This window comes from Macaca nemestrina, chromosome 7 (genome assembly GCF_043159975.1).
Source record: "Macaca nemestrina isolate mMacNem1 chromosome 7, mMacNem.hap1, whole genome shotgun sequence".
Lineage (NCBI taxonomy): Eukaryota > Metazoa > Chordata > Mammalia > Primates > Cercopithecidae > Macaca > Macaca nemestrina.
The window spans coordinates 173,130,732-173,153,722 of NC_092131.1; the positions used below are offsets into that span (position 1 = coordinate 173,130,732).

The following is a 22,991-nucleotide window of genomic DNA, read 5'->3' on the forward strand; positions in this document are numbered from 1 at the left end:
TCCTTGATTTTCAAAGCTAGTATAATACTGTCTACTAAAACTCCTTTTTGTTTCAACTAAGTACTCTCACATATATTAGTTTATAATAATGTTTGTTATTAATTTTTAAAGTGTTTTCCATTCAAGGAAAAGAAGTAAATTCCTATGTCAGAGTAACCAAGGTGTTTGAAGAATAGGTATTAGCCAGAGAGGTCTAGATGGTAAAATCAATCTTCAAGCCTCAAAGAAGCTCCGTGAACAGAGGAATGCCAGGTGTCACACAGCTTTCCTTTAATTCATTCTTGACTAGAGCCTGTATGCCTGTTCCAGGGACATTTAAACTCGTAAAGGATTTCTTATGATCTTTACTACATACATTAAGAAGAATGCCAGCCAGCACCCTTTTGTGTACTGGGACATGTAGTCATGTGATTAAAACAGGTAACATGAACTCTGATTTTCAAATGTATTACAGATACAAATGCTCTAAGCTAGGAAAGGTTTTCCACATCCACAGTCAATCATGGGAGCCTTTCATTCCTCAGAAATAATCCCTTTTTAGGTCATCAGAAGAGTACAACTGCTGCAGCTCCTGATGCAATATCTTCATGAGCCCAGAGCACACACGAATCCTAAGGGAACTGCCATAGTACAGCGCTCATTCTTGGCGCCGGAACAAATGAAACACACTGTATCCCGCACATTCCTGCTGGAGCAGGCCACTGTCCTCTTCTGTGAGATTTAAAAAGCTCCCCAAAACGTTATTACTCCCATCACCAGTACACAGAAAATGGGGGAAAGGCTGTTTCCAGTTCTCGGACTTTAAACAACTCTAATGTCAGTACTCACTGATTTGTTTTGTGCGACCACCACAGCAGGCGCCACAGAAAAGGCAAGTAGGCAAAGTAAAAAGAAACTTTATTAGCTAGCCAAAGTGAAAGAAGAAAGGGCAAAGTTCACAGGTCTCCAGAGGTGGAAGCCAAGGAAGTCGCTCTGGCGTTCTGGGGCGAAGTTCCTGAGTCCGCATATGAGGAGGCGCGGAGGAAGTTCGTGCTGCCTGTCTGCCCAGAGCGGCTTTATGTCTTGGGCCTGGGAGTGGGCGGGCAGTAGGCCGGACATGGGCGGGTCGGGCCGTGTGGTAGGCGCGGCCAGGTAGGTTTGGGTTTTCTTGGTCTGACATCAGGTTGCCCCTGCGCAGTTGACCTGTGTCTTCCCCTGGGCGCAGGAAAGTTGGTGATGAAGAACCCGGAAATACGCCATCTTAGTCCCTTTTGTTCTTTGTTTCCCTCCTCCCTCCATCCAGACACTCACGGTGGCATATTACAAAGTAATCAACAGTGACACTTGCAGGTAAACCACATATTGAGCGAATGAAGAGCTCACTGTGATTTAGATCAAATAGTAGAACATAAGCAAATTTTATCTGAATTCTGTAATGAACATAGATGCTGCAATAACATTGAAAAAGCAAGGCAGCCTATTCCAAACCAGTGAGAATAGTTTTGTGCAAACAGTGGGTCTTTGTGTGTTTGAACTCCCACCACGTAACGGCAAACTCAATATACATGCTAATGACCTACAATTATGAAATTAAAACAGAAAAATGCTGAAGGATGCCAGAGTGAACCTCAGTGAAAGCCACAGAGACCCACTTTTTTAACTTTTTACAAATAAACTTAACTATAAATTAGAAACACAAATAATCATTCAAATGAAGGAAATGAATTGTGTAGGAGATTAACCCCCTAACTTTCTTTTTTAAAAAGGTCTTGAGCAGCTCTTTGATGACGGTGATGTTTATCTCCTCCTTCTCCGCAGCCAAGCCCAGCAAAAGAACGGCACAGAGCGGTTGCTGCCCAAGCCTGGGTGCTCCTGGTGCTCCTGCGTGATGGTCTGTGCAGCAGGGTTGTTGTGGGGAGACCCCTCCGTGGCCTCGTGAGCTGGCTCCTGGCTGTTGGTGAGGCTCATGTCACAAAGATCTTTGGAGAGAGGGAGTTGGGAATTTGGAGACAGTGAATGGGGGATCTGAGCACAGTGCAAGCCCCGCCCGTCCCCCCCCCACCCTGCTCCTGCCTGCCCGCCCCGCCTGAGGGCTCTACTCACCACCATGCTTGTGGGCATCCCCAGTCTCCTGGGGGGCTGGGGCTCCTGGACCGGGCTCCTCAACAGGGTTCTGGGAAGAGGTCAGGAGTTTGCTGTGCTCGTTGTTCTGGTCAGCATAAGCCGCAACATCATCTCCTGCAGCGCCAGCAGCTTCACCTGGAGGGAGGGGTGCTCAGCCGTCACACTGCTGCTGGCGCCCTTCACGCCCACCCCACCCCACCCCCGCAGAGATGTTGCACACGCTACCTTCATCTCCTCCCTGTCCTGGGCCAGCCTGATGATGTCCTCCCCGAGCTGCATCTTTAACACTGCCTCCTGGCTCATTTATAAGGTGACGAATTTTCCTGCAGGAGGACAGGACTCAGACGCTGGGGCCCCTCTGAGGGCCCTGCAGCTCCCCCTGCCATGCCCTGACCTCCCACTCACTGATGGCATCTCTCCCTCCAGTAGTGGATGAACTGAACTTCTAGTTTCTCCACACGCGCTCTCAGGTCTGTCTGCTCCTCCAGGAGGTCCATAAGGCCGCTCTGGAGCCAAAATAATGGGGTCACATCTCGGCAGTGACCTGCCCCACCCCTGCCCTTCTTGGCCCATGCCAGCACTCACTCACCTCCAGCTTCTCCATGATTTCCCGCAGGCCCCCCTGGGGCTCCCCGATCACAGACTCGCCCCCAGTCCCTGGGGCTGGGACCACAGAGGAAGGTGGCAAACTGGGTGCAGGGGGAGTCAGGCTCACCATGGCCTCCCAGCTCTCCAGGTCTTCTGGAACGCTCGGCACGGGCCGAGGTCCCTCCTCCTCCTCACTGTCCAGATGTCCTCCATGTCCTGTGGGGAGTGGCCAGAGGGCTCCTCAGACAACCCAATAAGGGAGGTACTGTGGGCCCAACTCTGCCTCCACCCTCACTGGGTAACCCTGAGCCAGCCCCTCCCAGAGAGGAATGAGCTGCTGTTCTTTATTTTTATTTTTAAGACCCAAGATCTTGCTATACTGCCCAGGCCCAGTCCCACTACCAGTCGGTGTGGGAGTTCTGACCTGCTCCATTTCTGACCTGGGCCAGTTCAGCCATCCTTAGGCAACTTGGTGGCCCCACCGCTCCCAGGAGGTCACCATATTGATGCCGAACTTAGTGCAGGCACCCGGTCAGCATAATGACCAGCTGTTCTAAAGATCTCTTCCAACTCCTCAATCCTATGCTGCTAACAGTCCCCCCTTCCTCCTGGGGCACTCTCCTCTTCCTCTGAGTGGTCTCCCATACCTTCCCCAGGGAGAGCCGTGAGGCTCAGTTGGTCCTGCAGCTGCTGATTCTGCTGCCTGGCAGCCTCCAGGTGCTCCTAAGGGGCCAGGAAAGAGTAAGAAGGCATGGAGTTTGCCAGGTCGTCCCCCTCATGGCCCCGTCCTCAGCAGGTCCCTCCCCTGGGTCTCCTACAACTTTTGGCGGGCAATCTCGGCCACCGCTTTGCCCCAAGCTTCCTGCTGCTGCAGCTGGTTCATTAGCTGGGTCTGCTGCAGTAACTGCCTGTGCAGCGCCTCCTTCTCAGAGGTCAGCTGCTGATAGGCGGCCACCTGCTGCTGATAGGTGGCCACGGACTGCTGCAGGTGACCCAGGTAATGGTCTGGCTGCTGCTGCAGACTCTGAGCCTCTTGGCTCTTCAGCTCCACCTTCAGGAAGACCCTGGGTGTGAGGGCACGTGGCGGCTGGCTTCCAGATTCTGGACTCATCAATAAGGTAGTGAGGGCACTGTGGGGCTCTGTCGTCTTCCCAGGCCGCTGGCCCCTTGCTCCAGGCCTAAGTGACTGCCTCCCTTTCCTAGAACACCATGCCTCCTTCCTCAGCCTCAAATCTCATACCCTCCTTCACCATTTAAACTGTAGGCCACAGACTGGTGGAAAAGCAGTGGGAGCCAGCCGCCATCTGCTAAGCGTGTTAAGAGGCCTAGTGCTTTCCATGTATTATCTCATTTAATCCTCAGCACCTCTGTAAGGAAAATGCTAACTTCCTTTTGAAGTTAAAGAAACAGAGACTTAGAAATGCAAAGTACTTGAATGGTGACCAGTGGAACTGAGGCTGGAATCCAGTTTTAATCTAAGGAGCCTTTTTGTTTTGTTTTGAGACAGAGTGTCACTCTGTGGCCCAGGCTGGAGTGCAGTGGTGCAATCTCAGCTCACTGCAACCTCCACCTCCTGAGCTCAAGTGATTCTCGGGCCTCAGCCTCCTGAGTAGGTGGGATTACAGGCATGAGCCACCATGCCAGGCTACTTTTTTTTTTTTTTTTTTTTTGTAATTTTAGTAGAGATGAGGTTTTACAATGTTGGCCAGGCTGATCTTGAACTCCGACCTCAAGTAATTCTCCTGCCTCAGCCTCCCAAAGTGCTGGGATTATAGGCGTGAGCCACCGTGCCTGGCATAAGGAGCCTCTTATCCCATTGCCTCTACCCCTATGATTGGGGGGCTCTATGCCTCTAGCTGGGATGATGATGTCCAGACCTGGGAGGAGCCCAAGGCTACCCACCTCTAAAAGTCAGAGGGCAGGAAGCAAGGAACAGTCTCAGGACTGCCCTGGAGGGTGGTGGAGTCACCTCCCCCAGACTGGAGCTGCTTCTGGCCTGGCACCTCCCATCCCCAGAGGCTGGTGCCCGCCTCCCAGGCCTTCTTGGATGGGGTGGAGGTTACCATCTCCTTTACCTCACCCAGCTTCCCCTGTAGCTCCTCTATTTGCTGCTCCAACTGCAGTGCGCTCTTGTTCTCGTTGTTCTGGACAGAGAGAAGCAATCAGCAGCCACCCACTGAAACTGGAGACCCCAGAACTTGGTGTCTGCCTCCCACGGCATGGGGAAGGGTGGAGGCAGGTTAGAAAAATCATCCCCTCTGTCCCACAGCCACCAGAGCAGCGCTTTGGCTCACAGGTGCCTTTAGAAGTAACATTTCACATGAGGGCTACGTTGCCGCATTTCACAGGTGGGGAAATAAAGGCCTGGAGGGCTAGGGAGGAGGGCAGGCTCCGCAGGTGGGGCAACGCAGCAGCTCCTCGACGCCGCTCTGTGGCTCGGGCAGCTGCTGAAGCCTCTCCTCCTGCTCCCGAGCCTCTCCTTTTGTGGCTGGTTCAGGAGACTTACGTGTTGATGGTTTTCCACGTGGGCCTGGAGCTCTGCTGACACCCTCTCTAGTTCCTTCCTCAGGTGCTGCAGCTCCTCCTCAGGGGGCACAGCTGGGGGGTCCGGGGACAGGGGTTTAGCTGAGAAAGGAAGTAGACAATAAGGGCCTCTGGATTCTCCAAAACCAAAAAACAACAAAAAACACCCTCCTCTTGGTGCACAGCTCCTCTCAGCCTCCCCAAACTTGGCCTCACTGCTAATGATTCCTCCCACCCGGATGGTAGCCAATCTTCCAACCACTTTCAGATGGAGAGCACTGTGGGTGGCTGACAATGGGCCCTCTGTGCTGATGGGGACACTGAGGCTCACACAGATGACAAGACTTGCCGTCTCCTGGCACAGACCTCTTTCCCTCTGCCTCAAAGCCCTTCCATCCACCCACCTCCCTGGGGCATTCTAAGCCCCCCACAGCCCTCTGATGCCAGGCCTGCTCCCAGGTCACACCAGCCCCATCTTACCCATCCGGTTCTTGAGTTTGGACAAGCTCCTCTCCAGCTTCTCCACCCGACGCATGTCGTCCTTCTTCTCCTTCTTCAAGGTGTAAACCTGCCCAAAGCACAGGGGAAAAGGGCCCTGGAGAGAGGGGCTGGTGGCTGCCATCTCCCTCTCTGCCCCCACCTCCACAAAGCCCAGACCCATGACCACCTCTGGCTGTATATTCCCATTTTACGGATGCCCAGAAAGATTCCGTGACCTATCTAAGGTCAGGGGGCTGAAGGATCAGATCTCACCTCCTGTGACATTTTCTTCATCCTCTGCTGCCACCGGGCCCTCTCTCCTTTTAGATGTTGAACATATTCATCCCTCTCTAGATGGGCTTCTTTTAGCGACTCCTTCAACTGCAAGAATGGGCACAGAAGTTAGGAAGGGCTGTCACTGGTCCTTACCTGTTCCTGGCCACCTGGGGTCATCTTGCTTCCCTCCCTCCCTCTGCAAAACCTCACCTGGGTCAGCTGTGCTTTCAGAAGTGCCTGCTCCCGTGTGGACCACTCTAACTTCCACTCCATACGTGCTTTCCTGTGGCTCGAGGACTGGATGGTGAAGAGTGAGAAGTTTCAATCTGGGGAGCCTGGGCCATTCCACACAGTGCCCCTTAAAAGAGCTAGGGCTAGACTCAGTATACAACTCAGTCAGTAAACATCGAGGCATTTCCAAGCCCATGGTCTGGTTTTTAAAAGAACTCAGTAAAGTTGGAAGGGACAGGGAAAGAGATCGAATTTATAGCTGGCTAACAGAGGCCCAGAGAGATCACATAATATTGCTATTGTTATTACTGTCATTACTACCACTGTCTGAACCTTTATGGAGTGTTTCACCAGGCACCATGCTAGCAATCCCCTTTAATCCTCACAACCACCATAGGAGACAGTTACTATGATTTCCTCTATTGCGTAGATGAAAAAACATGGAGTATTTGAGGTTAAATGCTTGCCTAACATCACTTAGGCACAGCTGGGATTTGAACACCCAGGTCTATCTGATTCTCTAAGCCCATTTTCTTGCTGGAGTTGAAAGCACAGATAGGAAGGGGAAAAATAATCTTTTGTTCAGTTTTTGAAATGATGATATCTTTGCATAGTCCAAAACTCAGAAAGTACAGAAGGGAAGTATCTCCCAGCCACCTTGTTGCTCTCTCCCGAGTTTTTTTGAACTGTTGCAGACATGTTTTATGTATACTATCATAATATGTGCACACACACACACACACATGTTTCTTCTCTACAGAAATGGTATTATACTAAAGGTACTCTTCTGTACCTTCACAGAACAAGTACCCAATACCCCACCTAGGACTTGGCCAAGACCACAGCCAGGTAAGGGCAGGGCAGGCACTTGGCCTCCAAGCTCTGCATCCAGTGTTCACCCCCCACCGCGCCCCCCAACTCACCCACAGCAGCTGACTCAGCCCCAGGCTACCTCTAACAACCACATACAAAAACAGCAAGAAATGGTCATGCTGCCTCCTGGGCAGGCCACTCCATCCTGCAGAAGGGACCTAGGGGCTCACTCCTCCATCTGCGAAGCCGGGCTCCCAGGGGACGGGGCAGGTGGTTGGACTCACCGGGTTCGCCTTCTTCTTCTGTGTGGCGGTGACAGCACAGAGAACCTGCTCTAACTCTCCTTTACGCTGCAATGAACATTGCAGGCGGTCGGCCAGATCCTTGGACTCCTCTGTAATGAGAGAGTTGAGATGGGGCCCAAAGGACTCCCCCTAAAGACCTGTCAAAGTGCCAGGCTGAAGGATGACAGGGCGCCCAGATTCCCACCTTCAAAGTATCTGAGCGAACGTTTCGCGTGAAACAGGTCCGTACTTAGTTTCCCTTTCTGTACGTTCAATGTCTGGATTTGAACCTTTGGGAGAAAAGCCAAGCAAGTGCTGGAAGAGAAGGAAAGAAACATTCCCCGGAGGACAGGAGAAAACTTCACACCCTCCACTCACCTGTAGCTCCCTTTCGGCTTTCTGTCTCTCATTGTTTGCCTTCTTTTCCTATAGGAAGAGGAAGACAGAGCTCTTAGCAGGGGGAGGCAGAGATGGCACAGCAAGAGACATGCCCCCAGAAAGCCACCACTGCCCCAGGACAGGCCCACCCATGGGACCAGGTTATCAGGGACCCTGTGGGGATGGGGTAGAATCTGAGGGGTAAGCCTTCTTCCCCAGGCTGGGAGTGGGCGAGATGAGACTGGGGCCTCTACGTCTGAGTGCCCCCCAAACCCAGCCGTCATGTCGTGAGCAAACAAATCACATTACTTCTTCCAGCTGATGTTCCACTTGTTTCTTCTGTTGTTTCTGTGGGGAGAGTCAAATTAAGGTGATGGAAGGTGGCTCCTCAACTCTATTCCCCAGGCCAGGAAGCGGTAGGCAGGGGCCAGGAATGGATTTTAAAGGCAAAGTTCTCAGACCCAATGGGAACACGAACTGGTAAACCCTCCTCAAGCACTCAAGGACAGAGGATTCCGGTCTTTGTTGGTTTTCACCCACAGCCACAGATCTCAAAGTCTGAATCTGGAATCTCTTGAGAGGACAGGAACATAAACCTCTAGCGATGGAGTTTGAGAAAGGCCCCCCTTCCGCCTGCTTGTGATTTAGAAAAGTGCGTTCATTCCATAAACATTTACTGAGCACGAACGGGCCAGGTACGGTTCTTCACAGCAGATACAGGATGGAAAAGGACAGTCAGGAGCCCTTGGCCCCGAGGTTTCCATTCTAGGTGGCCTTTAAATCTCGGACTCTCAGAGCTAACAGACACCTTTGATACTCACTACCTCCTCTGGAAACACGAGTCCAGAAAGGAGAGGCGGCTTGTCCAGAATCAAAGAGCAAATTAGGGACTGAGCCACAGCAGAAATACAGGGCCCCTGACAACCAGTCAGGCTGTCACTCCCGCGAGAGGCCACAACCCCAGGGCGTGTGTAGCAAGGACTCGAGCAGGGGTGTGTGGAGAGGAGACAGTCGGCAAAGAGGGCAGCAAAAGAACAGCCATGCTGCGTGCTCTGGGGTCCCTCCAGGTGAGACCTGAGCACCCCAGCTCCCTATTTGTCCTTGGCACCAGGTCCGCCAGCCCCTTTCTTCAGGGTCCCAAGGGGAAACTGGGGCCCAGGATTGGCAGTGTGGAATCAGGAGACCCCACAGGACTCTTACCAAGGATTTAATGGTGTTCTTCAGTTGACTGATTTTGACGGACCTCGAGTCCAGAGCTGCTGGTAGTTCTTGGCACGGGCTCTGAGACGCATGCAGAGAGGAGGAGGAGTCATGGAGAGGTAGAGAGAACAATCATTAGGGCTGGGGTGTGTGTGGGCTATCTCAGCTGGCAGAGGGGCACCCAGTCCCCACTGTGGGAGGAGGTTGGAGGATTGGCCTGCAGGGTCACTGCACCTCTGCCCAGAGCCTCTTACCTCCAGTTCCTTCAGGGGAGCAAATGATATAGGGCTGTCTCCGAGGATACCCGTTGCTGACTACAAGAGATGAGAGTGCACATGGAGATGTTCTGTCCCCCTCAGTGTCAGAGCCCTCTGACTTCCTTTCTTCCCCATCAACTGGCAACATTTTCTTTTCTGCCTATCTTGGACCCTTTGTCCCATAACTCCTTTGTGCCAACTTCTCTCATGCTTTTTATCTCCCCACCATCCCACCCTGGGGCCCTTTCAGTGAATCCTGATGACAAGTGGCTGTTCTCATTGTCCTGGCTTCCCCTTGAGACTGGGGATGAGGAAAATCGAACAGCAATGACCATATCCTGGGTGTCCTGGGTGTTTACCGCAGGCCGTGTACTAGGGATTAGCATAAAAACAACAGTAACAAATCTCATTTAAACTTCACAAATGGAAGTCAAACAATAATACCACCTCTATTATACAGATGTGCAAAGAGAGGCCCAAAGAGCTCAAGCAACTTGCCCCAAATCATATCCCTAACAGATGGAGAGGCAGGATTCAAACCCAGAATTCTGAACCAGTACCCAACAGTCTATCCACAATCTTAACTATTACCCTCTACTGCCCCTTGTGCCCCTTGTCCCCAGGAGCGTGGTCAGCCAAGACTCACATCCCCAGGTGAGTGGGAACCACCAGAAGTGGCTGTCTCAGGGACACTGCCATTTGTTTTCCCGTTCTTCTTCGCTCCTGCTGGACCACCAGGGCTGTTTCTCTGCCAGTATTCTTTTAACTGTGGGAAAGAAGAGCAGTAATACTCATGGGAACCATCAGCCCCTACAGCCACATCCTCCTTACAGTTTTTACAAAATACTCTATACACCATCTGATTTAATGACACCAACAACTGTACAAGGTGTTGTCACAATCATTTGGTGACTGAGAGGGATTGATATGGATAGGGAAAAAAAAAGAAGAAGAAAAGAAAAAGGCGATACTGGAACTTTAAAACTCAGTCTTCTGACTCCAAGCTCTGGGGTTTTGCCAAGGATCAGCAGCTGCCAGGGACCAAAACCAGAGGCAGAGGTAGAAAACTAAACATTAAGTAGGCAGGAACTGGTTGCCATGTGGTTTAGTCAGACATCCTCACACATCTGTTAGTGTGAAGAAGTGCACCAGTACCTCTCAAACTTTTTTTTTTTTTTTTTTTTTTGAGATGGAGTCTCGCTCTGTCACCCAGGCTGTAGTGCACTGGCCGGATCTCAGCTCACTGCAAGCTCCGCCTCCCGGGTTTACGCCATTCTCCTGCCTCCCTAGTAGCTGGGACTACAGCAGGCGCCCGCCACCTCGCCCGGCTAGTTTTTTGTATTTCTTAGGAGAGACGGGGTTTCACCGTGTTAGCCAGGATGGTCTCGATCTCCTGACCTCGTGATCCGCCTGTCTCGGCCTCCCAAAGTGCAAGGATTACAGGCTTGAGCCACCGCGCCTGGCCACCTCTCAAACTTTTATATCAATGTGTCCTCATGGCAGAAGGCAGCCTTTCTGTTAAATCTGGGAATTTATCAGAAAGAGGACAACCCAAACCTCATTTCAGAGAGAAGTCTGGTATACTCTTAGAAACCTATGTGACTGTCATCCCTAAGTGAATTAATGTCTTTTCTCTTGATCTCAAGAGAATCAAGGGAACCTGATGCTTCAGAAGGATGTCCCATATTTATCCTGTGGCACTCAAAATACTGCAGGATGAGATAATATGAGGAAGATTCAAGCTGTCAAGTTCAGTTTTCTGAGATCTATTCCTCAGAAGATGAGCAAATCTCACTTCAGAGACCACTGACTGAAGGGCAGTCTGGTCCCAGAACCATGGAGAAATAGAATATGAGGTGGAGAACTCAGAAAAAATTGTTAAAATCTCTCTGGAAAGTAGAAAGCTGGGAGAAAACCAAAACAAAACCAATTTTCCCATTGCCACCCAGAGATACTGTCAATGTTTTGTGCTCACGGGGGAAGTGTAGGCTTTTCCCACTGTCAATGTCAATGTTAAGGGAGTGAGGCAGCCTGGAACCTCTTCCTCCTAGGTCCCATAGTCTCCATTCCCCTTCCAGCTGGAAATTTGCACTATGACCAGAGGAACGAGAAATGGGGTGAGAATGCTTAGGGGACTGGGTCATAAGATCAAAGGCCGGTCTTCCAGTAATGACAGTTTCTAGGTGGATTGTGACATCACCACATTCTACTCCTCCAGGTCGGGGGGAGGGACCACATCAGTAGTGTGTCCGAGTCACTGCTCCACAATGGAGGAGGGAAACACAGGGTTGGGACCCAGGTCCTTAGAGATGCCAGTGCAAAGAGCCCAGGGAGGGTGACCTTGAGGTAGCAGGAGTGGAGAGCAGAGTCTGCAGCAGGGAGCCCCAGGAGTCACCAGCGTCCCGAAGTCCCGTAGTCCCAAAGTCACCCAGGGATGACCGGCAAGGGTGGGGCCTGGGGCTGGGGGACCCAGGTTCTTGGACACGTGAGCCCAAAGAGCCAAGGGAGGTCAAGCTTGGGGCAGCAGGAGATGAGGGCCCATTAATGGAGTGGGGAGCCCCAGGAGTCACCCACCCAAAGTCACCCTGGGGTGACTGCCGAGGGCAGGGACAGGGCTGCTTGGTGAAAGGGTGGGGCTGACTGACAAAACTTTGGTGGGGGTAGCCCAGAGGCACTGGGGTGGGGGACCCAGTCTGGTGTGCCTCAGAAGTGGTATGGACTCTGGCAGGAGTCTTGTCATCGGAGGGCATCTGTGACTGGGTTGGGGGGCCATGACCTAGTGTGTTTTTACCTTTTTCTTGGCTGCTGCCAATTTGCTCTCTCGAATTTCTCCTGCCATGGCAGGGTGGGGAGGGAGGCGGGGTTGGGGCCACATCAGCAAAATCCCAGCGAGCACTGATCAACACCTCCAGTCACCAACCAGGTTGCTGTGCGACTGAGCCAGAGGAGGCGTAACCAGGGCCCCAGTAGAATGCGGAATAGGGGTGTGGCCTTAATGCTCCAAGCCCATTGGTCAATGAGAAAGATGAAAGGGAAAGGGGGTGTGGCCAGACAGCAACATGGCCAGAGGGACCTGTGGCTCACAAGGAAATGTGCCCACGCAACCGCTGTCCCCACCCAGTCTAAGACGGGGAGAGGCCACCCACTCTGGGAGAGGGGAGGGGCTGGCTTTTGCTTTAAAAGCTTTAAAACTTTAAAAAATATATGTGTGTGTACTTTATATGTGTGTTTTTCACTTTTTGTGTATGTATCTGTTCCTCCAGAGTTATCTTCATGACCCAGCTTCTATTCAAGGTCTATGATTTTGGCCTATATTTTTCATAAAGCACAAAAATTTTAACTGAGATACAGATCATATAAAAATGGAAAATCCATAGCATGCTTGATGGTTAATGAAGCAGACTATATTATTCAACATTCCAATAAGATAAAATAATCACAATGGTTTCTCTCGTTTGGAAAAATGTTTCTCTTATTCTTCTATGTTATTGTTAAGATTTTTTTTTTCTTAAACAAAAGACATGCTTAATATCTGTAAAAACCAAAGCTTTTGGGCCAGGGGCGGTGTCTCATGCCTGTAATTCCAGCACTTTGGGAGCCTGAGGCAGGCGGATCAGGAGGTCAGGAGATTGAGACCATCCTGGCTAACACGGTGAAAACCCATCGCTACTAAAAGTACAAACAATTACCGGGCATGGTAGTGGGTGCCTGTAGTCCCAGCTACTTGGGAGGATGAGGCAGGAGAATGGCGTGAACCCAGAAGGCAGAGCTTGTAGTGAGCCAAGGTCATTCCACTGCACTCTAGCCTAGGCTACAGTGCAAGACTCCATCTCAAAACAAACAAACAAACAAAACAAAACAAGGAACTTCTATTTCTCTCACTTTCTAATATTATTTTAATACGTCCTCCAGGGATTTCACTAACACATATTTTAGACGTCATTCTGATCTCCCTGTCCCTGCCAAGCCCACCAACTTCTGCCCTGTCAACTATCCTCATGTCTCTCTGTGTAACATACTGATTTACTTTTTGCAGAGAATCATCTAACCAATTAATTATTTCTTCTCATGTCTAATCCATCCACTGAGTCTCTTATTTCAACAATTACATTTTTAATTTTATTGTATTCAGAGAGAGTGTCTCACTCTGTCACCCAGGCTAGAGTGCAGTGGCACGAACCTGCAGCCTTGGCCTCCTGGGCTCAAGTGATCCTCCCACCTCAGCCTCCTGAGTAGCTGGGATTATAGGCAGGTGCCCCACACCCAGCTAATTTTTTTTTTTTGGTGGTGGTGGTGGGGTATTTTTTGTAGAAATGAGTTCTTAGCATGTTGCCCAGGCTTGTCTCCAACTCCTGGGTTCATGCCATCCTCCCACCTCAGCCTCCCAAAAAGTGCTGGGATTTCAGGTGTGTGTGTCACCATACCCAGCTATGTATTCTATTTCTGTAAGTTCTATTTCATCCATTTTCCTTTCAGGTCTTCCTCATCATTTCTGGTGGTCTTACTGCTTGCTTAATTTTATGAATGAATTTGTATATATTTTTATATATATATTAGATTTCACATGTAACTATTTTCCCACAATTTTAATATTTGAAGTTTGTGTTCTGTATCTGATAATTCCAAAAACTACAGTCTTTGGGAAATATGTTATTCATTATTTTTAACAATTCTCAAACATGTTGGGTTGACTACTTGAATGTTATGATTTATCTGAATTCATAGTTGCCTGCTTTTAATCTTTGGCAACCTATAGGCTTCAGTTAGAGAAAACTTCCCTCAAAAAGTGTCGGTGTCTGCTTTTGATGAGAGCTGTGGAGACAACTAACATAAGCCCACTTTACCACCATGCATAATGCTGACATTCTCTTAGATTCTCTAGGAAAATCTCAGGATTACACAAGGTTTTCAAATTTGCCTCCCCAAACTTACTCATTTATACACAGGAGACTAGACTGCTTAGTATTGTTGGTGACTCCCTTCCTCCTACCCTGGAAAAAACAAAACAGATCTCTCATCTGAATGTGATCACAGACTAGGAAATTCTGAAGGTGAATAACTGGAGGCTGGGGGCAGCAAGGAAAGACAGGTGTCTTTCCTGACCACAGAAAAAGGTCAGAAGCTGCCCTGAAGGCTGTGTGCTCCAGCATTTCTATTTAGCTCAACAATCAGTCCCTCCGTAAAAGTGAACAGAAGCTTCTTAGAGCACCATGTGGCCTTTATACCAAAAATTATTGCTAAAAGTCATGGTCATGGTAAAAAAGCTATGGCTTTGGAAGGCTTTCTCAGTAATGTCCTAGAATTAAGGTTACAGCCTGCATTTCATGTTAACTGAACAGAAAACCGGCCTGAACAACATCCTTCTGTCCCATGGCGTGCTCTCAGCTCCTCTCGGTTGGGCCTTGGGCAGCCAGACTGTCTGGTTTTAATCTTTGCTCTGCTGCCTGTGACCTTGAATAAGTTACCTACCTTCAGTTACCTCATCTACAAGATGCAGATATTAGTAATACCCTCTTTTTAAGTTATTAAGAGGATTGAAAGAATTAATAAAAAGTAAAAATTAAAAAGACTTGGTAAGCATAGGCACAGAGGGGAAAAAAAAGGAAAAATCAATCCATAAATAAAAAGACTAGTGCCTAGCACGTAAAAGTTCATCAGGAATTAATTCCATAATATGAACTCAATTTTGCAAAACTTCAAAGTACATATAACTTTTAACTTACTAGGTATACATACCAATAATAAATTTACAACTGTAGCCATGTTTGCCTACAGTAAATATAACAAAGACTAAACAAGCAGGTACTAAATCATTAAGTGATTATCAGTTAGTATCTTCAATTTTCCTATACTTCTGTATTTTCTATAGATCGTCTTTGCAACAAGAAGAAAACAAACCAAATGAATGAAATGAATTCTCTCAAAAAGAATTAAATCAAGACAGGAAGAAGGCTCACAAAGTAATACAAAATATATCTTATGGTTTATGTAAAATTCTTAAGAGAAGTACCTTCTTTGCTCCAAGCTGCACTCTGGCTTTGCCTTTGAGTCAGGAGGCATTTCTTTGAACAATGACCAATTATCGAGTAGGCACTGCTTCATCCGTACAGGAAGAACAAAACATCTCTAGAACACAGCACCATTCCTGATTCCCACTTGAGAAGGCCTAACAAAATGGCATATGCCTCAACAGCAGCAGATCGGTGTTTAAAGTCTGGAGTCAAGGGGGAAAAGTAAAATTGGAACGTTTCTAGAATCTCACAAAAAGCAACAAACCAATTTTCTAAGTGCCCAACACGAGCAAATTAGAACCTTAAATAATGGTCACTCTTAATGCCTATCCTGGCATAGATTCAGCACCAAGTACAATCTCATTTTACTGGTTTACCTTTTTCATCCTTGAAAGTAGGAGTTATGAAAAAAAAACACTAAAATTTCTTTAAGAGAACCTTCTACTTACAATCTAACTTACATAATCAAAACACTCTATTGAGGGTGAAAATTGGGTATTATAAGAAAATAATCACCTGTTTTGTGAGAAGTTTCATGCATAATGCTCCTCCACCCAATACACACCTTAAAAAGAAAAAGGAAAACATACAAAATTATCTCAAGAATTATTCCTGCTTAAAAAATGTCTACACGTCATTACTAAGAAAGTATGCACACAGTAAAGATGAAAAGAGAACATGCAAGCATGAACATAATTGTTAGAGATACAGGACTATGAGTAACTTAAAAATTCTATTGGTATTACTCTCATGTAATTGCTCTGAAATTGTAGTCAATTGTTTGAAATGGCTCTTGGAACAAAATAGTTTGAAATTTTTGTGATGTCAAAAACTAAGAAATTAGCCCTAAATGTTCCAAAGAATAGGGGCAGAAGAACATGTTCCCTTAAATGGCATTGGAGAATTCTTTACAACTCAACTTTCTCTCCCATCCCGTGATGGCCAAAAGTTTTTCCTCTGACAATGGCATTGACCTTACCCTATCCAGAATACGAACATCTGCATGGTTTCATGGTTAAAATTGTTTTTACTTATTCTGTTGTGAGAATCAAATGGTTCAAACCATGCAGCTCCTCTCTGGGACTCCTCAAGTCCTTTCTAGGTCTGAAGACTGTTTTCTGAACCCAAGACAGCTTCTGGGGATGTACCAAATCTCCCCGTAGAAAATTATTTAGATCAAGATGTTTTAACCATAACTTTTTCTCAAACAAAATAATTTCATTTCTCCTTTACTGTTATTTTAAATTTCAAAATACACAGATAGCATGCCTAAAATAAAATCAAGGGGATGACAGTTTTAGAACACAAACTGTGGTAATTTTGAAAACACAAAAGCTAAGACCACTGATTAGGTCTATGTGGACACCAAGTCCACCACAACCTGTTCTGTCCACCGGGTCTCTGCCCACCTTTCCCTTGCCTGAGATTCCTTCTGCCTCCTACCCTTCCAAATGCTACATTTCCCCCCGGAAGAGTTGCCAAGACCACTCCAGCCTGCACATCTTCCATTCCAGCTAAGCAAAGGCATCCTTGCACTGACTAAATCAAATTACTCTGTAGAGAAGGCATCTAAAAACTTCTACTGGAGACCATTCATTCACCTTAATAATTGTTATCGTGACATTATTCAATAATAAAATGAGGGAAAGAAGTCCTCCTCACTCCCTTATCCTGGAGAATCCAAGCCAGTGTCTTTCCCACTTGCTTTGCCCAAACCCTGATACCTTTCGAAGTAACAGTTTAATGGAAAGGAAAGAAAATCTAAAGAAAAACGCTCCAAAAAATTAAACTTGGGCAAAGAATCATGGGATTAAAAATTTTTACTCTTTGTGTGTTTGATTTCTGAAACACAGAAATCTATCTTCCACTCCTTAAATCTGCCACTGGGCTAAGAGAGTATTGTAAAGAATGTACACTTACTGATTTAACAGAATTAGGACCTCCAGGCACTCACTGAGATTTTGCTTTCACAACCACTCAAAGTCCAGTCATTAGTTAATGAGTTAACACCACACTTGGTCTTCACGTTTTGGAAATGCTGACAGTAGACAGGGACTTGTTTTGGGAAAGGAAGTATACAGTAGACATTGCTACCCATTACCCAGCCACCACCACCTTTCCTTTAAAGTATCCCACTCTTCCTTTAAGGTTGCAGAGTCTCAGAAAGTGGGAAAAAAGGAAGTTTTTGCATTTTCAGGTCAAAAGAAAGTACATTTGTACAACCACATAATACCTCTGCAAAGGTTTCTTAAAATATAACACAAGACAGAAGTACTTCTAGCACCTCCACAAAAAGTAGGATAAGTAAACTTTTCCTCAATATACACTGTCAGCAGCATCGACACCTAAAAGTGGTCGACTCTACTACTGTATTAAGTTACATTCATTTTGTCAATATGTGTTCCAAATTCCTACTGCTCTTTGTCTCTGAAGGGTTCCTGCTGAATATTGAAACAGTTCAATAATACTAGGGAAAAAATTCTTAATAATCAAAGTAAGGTTCACCTAAGGATAATAAGCTACATATACAGACACAGTCAGATTTTCAACTTTAAAAAAAGTTGAGTTGTCAAAGTTGTACAACAAACACTATCCTAAGCTTAGGCTCTTCTGGCAGTTGATTTATAATCTCTGTAAAGAAAAGCCAGTCAGAAAATGGCACATTTTGTATGATTCCATTTATATGAAATGTCCAGGATAGGCAAATCTACAGAGATAGAAATTAGATCAGAGGTTTCCGGGATCAACGGTGTGGGAGACGGGTATAGGGAGTGACTGCTAATGTGTATGGTGTTTCTTTCTAGGGAGATGAAAATGTTTGGAAATTGGGTAGTGGTAATGTTTGCATGATTCCAAATATACTAAAAACCACTGAACTGTACACCTGAAAGGGAGGCTTATCATATAAAAACCGTATGACAATAAAGCTGTTAGTTTAAAAAATGTTTGGCTATGTCAAGACATAAAGAAATAGCGTCATACCTAGAAGATACAGGATATAAAATACATGGAACAAAACTGCTCAATAATCTGTCTACAATCACACAATGCTTAATCATTACCCTGACTAAAATTGCAAGCTTTGTATTTTATTGGTATTTCTCGGTTTTTACTTCTTCCTAAGTCAGTCAATAATTCCTCCTCCTCATTTAATTGTTGAGTACAAGACCCAAGACATTTTGATTCTGCCGCCAATGAGGTTCATATTTCATTCCCCGTTCCATCCCCAGGACTACCAAACCAGTGTATGTTCTCCTCACTTCACTATAAGACAACAGTGTGGCCCTCAACTACTATCACACTCTTCAAGGCTCTGTGAGGACAATGTGTCTCATATTCTCTTCCGCTGTCACCAGATTATTCTCAGACAGTTTCTTTACTGTTACTCCTCTGTTTCTCAACCAGTTACACAGAAAAATGAATATCCAGGGATGGTGTCATGTGCCTATAGTCCCAGCTACTCAGGAGACTGACGCAGCAGGATCGCTTGAGAATGGGAGGTTCAGACTGCGGTGAGCCATGATCATGCCACTGCAGTCCAGCCTGGGCAACAGAGTGAGATTATCTAAATAAATAAATACATACATAAATAAATAAATGTGGTCTATCCATGCCATGGAATATTATAATATTATCAGCCTAAAAAAGAAAGAAGTCCTATCACATGCTACAACATAGATGAACCTTGAAAACATTATACTAATTAAAATGAGCCAGTCACACAAAACCAAATAGTGTATGATTTCTCTTACATTAAATTTGACATTAGTCAAACTCATAGAAACAGAAAATCGAATGCTTGTTTCCAGAAGCCAGGGGATAGAGAAATGGGGAGTTGTGTAGTGGGTATAGTTTCAGTTCTCCAAGAGCAGCAAGTTCTAGCAACTCGTTATTCAACAACATGTATATACTTAACACTACTGCACTGTATACTTACAAATGGTTAATACGGCAAATTTTATGTTGTGCCTTATCAGCATTTCTTTTTTTTGGGGGGGCGGCGGAGTCTCGCTCTGTCGCCCAGGCTGGAGTGCAGTGGCATGATCTCCGCTCACAGCAAGCTCCGCCACCCAGGTTCATGCCATTCTCCTGCCTCAGCCTCCCGAGTAACTGGAACTACAGGCACCCGCCGCCACGCCGTGCTAATTCTTTTGTATTTTTAGTAGAGACGGAGTTTCACCGTGTTCATCAGGATGGTCTTGATCTCCTGACCTCCGGATCCACCTGCCTTGGCCTCCCAAAGTGCTGGGATTACAGGACTGAGCCACCGCGCCCGGACTATCACCCTAACATTTTTAAAAGAAGGGGCTTGTGATTCCCTTTGTTGTCATCACCCATTTTTTACTTCAGCATTTTGAACTTTAGGTTTTCTGTAGCTGTTTTCCTGAGCCCTGGATTTACTGGCTCAGAATGTCTCCACCACCTTGTAACAGCAGGTAGACACTTCTCAGCATCTTATTGGGCTCTGTGTGCTTGATGCTTAAAGTGACATGGAGACATGCCACTTGCTGAGAGGCAAAGCAAGGCAAAAGGTGACTGCCTTCCTGGCATCGATGAAGGCAGAGAGAAGGGATTTGGAGGCACAGAGGTTAAGGCATAAGCAATAAACAAGGGTTGCCAACAAAAGAACTAACCTCTCTCCTGGCAACATTTGCAGGTGTTTTCCACACGGCCAGTGCATTTCACAATGTGAGCGCTGTCCAGCACCAAAGGGAATGGCCAACGGGCATGGAGCAGCCTGCAGCGTCCAGCACCCAGGAGGATGGCCAGCAGGCATGGAGGAACCTGCAGGGTCCAGTTCCAAGGAGGGTGGCCAGCAGGCACGGGGCAGCCTGCAGCGTCCAGCACCCAGGAGGAAGGCCAGCAGGCATGGAGCAACCTGCCTGTCCCAGGAAAGCAGGAGTCACAGGACACAGCTGGACCCAGGTAGGCATGTATATTAGTTTCCTGTGGCTGTTACAGCAAATTACCAAAAATTTAGTGACTCAAAACAACAGAAATTTATTTACTCACAGTTTTGGGTAACGGAAGTCCAAAATCAGTATCACTGGGCTGAAATCTAGGTATCGGCAGAGCCAGTGCTCTCAGAGGCTTAGGGCAAAATCCATCCTTTGACTTTCCCAGCTTCTGGTGGCTGCTGGCATTCATTGTCTGGCAGCTCCAGCACTCCGGGCTCTGCCTCCATGGTCACAGGGCCTCCTTCTCTTCTGTCTGAACTTAAATCTCCTTTATCTCCCTAAGGAAGCATGTGCCAGGATTTAATGCCCACTGAGACAAACCAGGATAATCTCTCCTCAAGATCCTTAACTTAATCATACCCGAAAAGATGCTTTTTCCAAATAAGGTAACATTTACCGGTTCTAAGAATTAGGACTTAATGATTAGCTCCCACTTATCAGTGAGAACACGCAGTATTTGGTTTTCTGTCTCTGTGTTAATTTCCTTAGGATCATGGCCTCCGACTGCATCCATGTTGCTGAAAAGGACATGATTTTGTTCCTTTTTACAGCTTCATAGTGTTCCATGGTGTATATGTGCCACGTTTTCTTAAAAAGAGATTTATGCGGCAATATTCACAATAGCAAAGACTTGGAACCAACCCAAATGTCCATCGGTGATAGATCGGATTAAGATAATGTGGCACACACAAACCATGGAATACTATTCAGCCATAAAAAAGGATGAGTTCATGTCCTTTGTAGGGACATGGATGAAGCTGGAAACCATCATTCTGAGCAAACTATTGCAAGGACAGAAAACCAAACACCTAGCATGGTCTCACTCATAGGTGGGAACTGAAGAATGAGAACACCTGGACACACGACGGGGAACATCACACACTGGGGCCTGCTGTGGGGTGGGTGGAGGGGGGAGGGGTGGCATTCGGAAATATACCTAATGTAAATGACAAGTTAACGGGTGCATCACAGCAACATGGCACATGCATACATATGTAACAAACCTGCACGTTGTGCACATGTACCCTAGAACTTAAAGTATAATTTAAAAAATGGAGATTTATTATGGGGTCGTGGCTTGCATGATTATGAAGGCAAGAAGCTGTCATCTGGAAACTGGAAGACTCAGGAAAACTGGTGATTTAATTCTGTCCAAGTCAGAAGGCCTGAGAACCAGGAGAGCTGATGGTGTCCATCCCAGTCCCAGGGGAGGAGAAGATGAGATGAGATGTCCCAGCACACGCACAGAGGCAGAAAGAAAGGGGCGAATTTCCCCTTCCTCCTTTTGTTCTACTCAAGCCCTGACCAGGTTGGATGATGCCCATCTCCACGGGGCCATCTACGTTACTGAATCCACTGACTCAAAGGCTAATTCTGGAAACACTCACAAACACACCTAGAAACAATTTTTAATCTGAGCACCTGTGGCCCAGACAAGTTGGCACACAAAATTAACCTTCACACTGTAATCCCAGGACTTTAGACTGCCAAGTGTGGCGGATCACTTGAGACTGGGAGTTCTAGGCCAGCCTGGGCAACATGGCGAAACCTGTTTTTTTTGTTTTTGGTTTTTTTTTTTGAGACATAGTTTCAGTCTTGTTGCCCAGGCTGGAGTGCAGTGGGATGATCTTGGCTCACTGCAACCTCCACCTCCCGTGTTTAAGTGATCCTCCTGCCTCAGTCTCCCAAGTGGCTGGGATTGCAGGTGTGAGCCACCATGCTTGGTGGCAAATTTTTTATTTTTTTAATTTTTGGAGGAGATGGGGTTTCGCCATGTTGGTCAGGTTGATCTCAAACTCCTGACCTCGGGTGATCCGCCCGCCTCGGCCTCCCGGGGTGCTGGGATTGCAGGCATGAGCCACCGCACCAGGTGAAACCCAGAATGGAAAAACCAAACAAAAACCACAAAGATTAGCTGTCCCGGTGGGCTGCGCAGGTAGTCTCAGCTATTCTGAAAGCTGGTGTAGGAGGATTGCTTGAGCCTGGGCATCCAGGTAGCAGTGAGCTATGATGGTGCTGCTGCACTCCAGACTGGGTGACAGAGAGGGACTCTCTCTCGAAAACGGAAAGGGGAAAAGAAAAAGAAAGTAAATAAAACTGCTAAATCAAGGAACAGCTTGACAGTATATTATTGAGAGAAATAGAGGCAAAGGTTAGCAGACACCAATGTTCACTCAGTGGGAACTGCAGGTGTTCCCTGGACAGGAGGCTGCTACTTTTCCAAAAGAAGTCTGTTATTGACTACCGATTAAAAAATACACTGTACGTTTGTTACAATATACAAATGGCGAAACTTTATATAGCCAAGATCATATTCCAGCACTGCTCTAAGACTTTTCCTGCTCTGAAATAGCTACTGTTGTTACCTCCATTGTAGAGAAAACAGATGCCAAAGCTTGTTGTGGAAGAACCAAGGAAACTCATTACGAAATTGACTTGTTGTAAGTTTTGGCCTTAAAAGTTCTTCCTGCTCTGCTCCTACATTGCCACATTTTAGTTAACATCTCTCTTAAAATACTGGTCCTTTCTGTATTTGGAGGGACTCCTCTTGCAATTCGAAGTTTTTTCTTCCGGCTAAGCAGTTGTTCATAAGATCATCTGTGTTTTATGTCAGTTTAAGTACCTCTTTAGACATTGTTCAGTTAGAAATCTAAATAGGAGCTAACATTGTATGTAACAGTTGCTTACAACCATTTTTGTCTGCTAATACAAATATAAATCAGTGTTATTACAAATGCAGGCTGGGAAGGGAGGTAATATATGCAGAGAGAAAAGCCCCATCTCTGCTTGGAGTTCAGCACTGGGTCTCCTCCCTTCCTTGTCAAGGCTGCCACAGTGACAGAAGCACACAGGGCTGCCTTTTAGTGACACTTGCTGGGACAGACCTGG

The 22,991-nt window shown here is 46.9% G+C and overlaps 1 protein-coding gene across 3 annotated transcripts in view; it reads right to left on the bottom strand.

Moving 5' to 3' along the window:
* Positions 1-901: 901 nt before the first annotated feature.
* Positions 902-22,991, bottom strand: part of LOC139355507 (putative golgin subfamily A member 8G) — a 31,287-nt gene continuing 9,197 nt past the window's right edge. Inside the window, exons 1-20 of one of the 3 annotated variants that reach the window (XM_071067289.1) lie at positions 20,158-20,754; positions 15,661-15,709; positions 9,780-9,899; positions 9,131-9,190; positions 8,877-8,957; positions 7,986-8,024; positions 7,677-7,724; positions 7,504-7,588; positions 7,299-7,408; positions 6,181-6,267; positions 5,968-6,075; positions 5,695-5,782; positions 5,198-5,316; positions 4,767-4,835; positions 3,339-3,414; positions 2,693-2,907; positions 2,509-2,609; positions 2,329-2,426; positions 2,083-2,238; positions 903-1,958 (exon numbers count right to left, since the gene is read on the bottom strand). In XM_071067289.1, coding sequence (XP_070923390.1) covers positions 1,777-1,958; positions 2,083-2,238; positions 2,329-2,426; positions 2,509-2,609; positions 2,693-2,907; positions 3,339-3,414; positions 4,767-4,835; positions 5,198-5,316; positions 5,695-5,782; positions 5,968-6,075; positions 6,181-6,267; positions 7,299-7,408; positions 7,504-7,588; positions 7,677-7,724; positions 7,986-8,024; positions 8,877-8,957; positions 9,131-9,190; positions 9,780-9,899; positions 15,661-15,681 — 1,863 coding nt within the window. In that variant the 5' untranslated portion in view covers positions 15,682-15,709; positions 20,158-20,754 and the 3' untranslated portion in view covers positions 903-1,776. Of the gene's footprint in view, positions 1,959-2,082; positions 2,239-2,328; positions 2,427-2,508; positions 2,610-2,692; positions 2,908-3,338; positions 3,415-4,766; positions 4,836-5,197; positions 5,317-5,694; positions 5,783-5,967; positions 6,076-6,180; positions 6,268-7,298; positions 7,409-7,503; positions 7,589-7,676; positions 7,725-7,985; positions 8,025-8,876; positions 8,958-9,130; positions 9,191-9,779; positions 9,900-11,924; positions 12,341-15,660; positions 15,710-20,157; positions 20,755-22,991 lie in introns of those variants that run through there. The other 2 variants (XM_071067287.1, XM_071067288.1) reach the window with 2 other exon arrangements.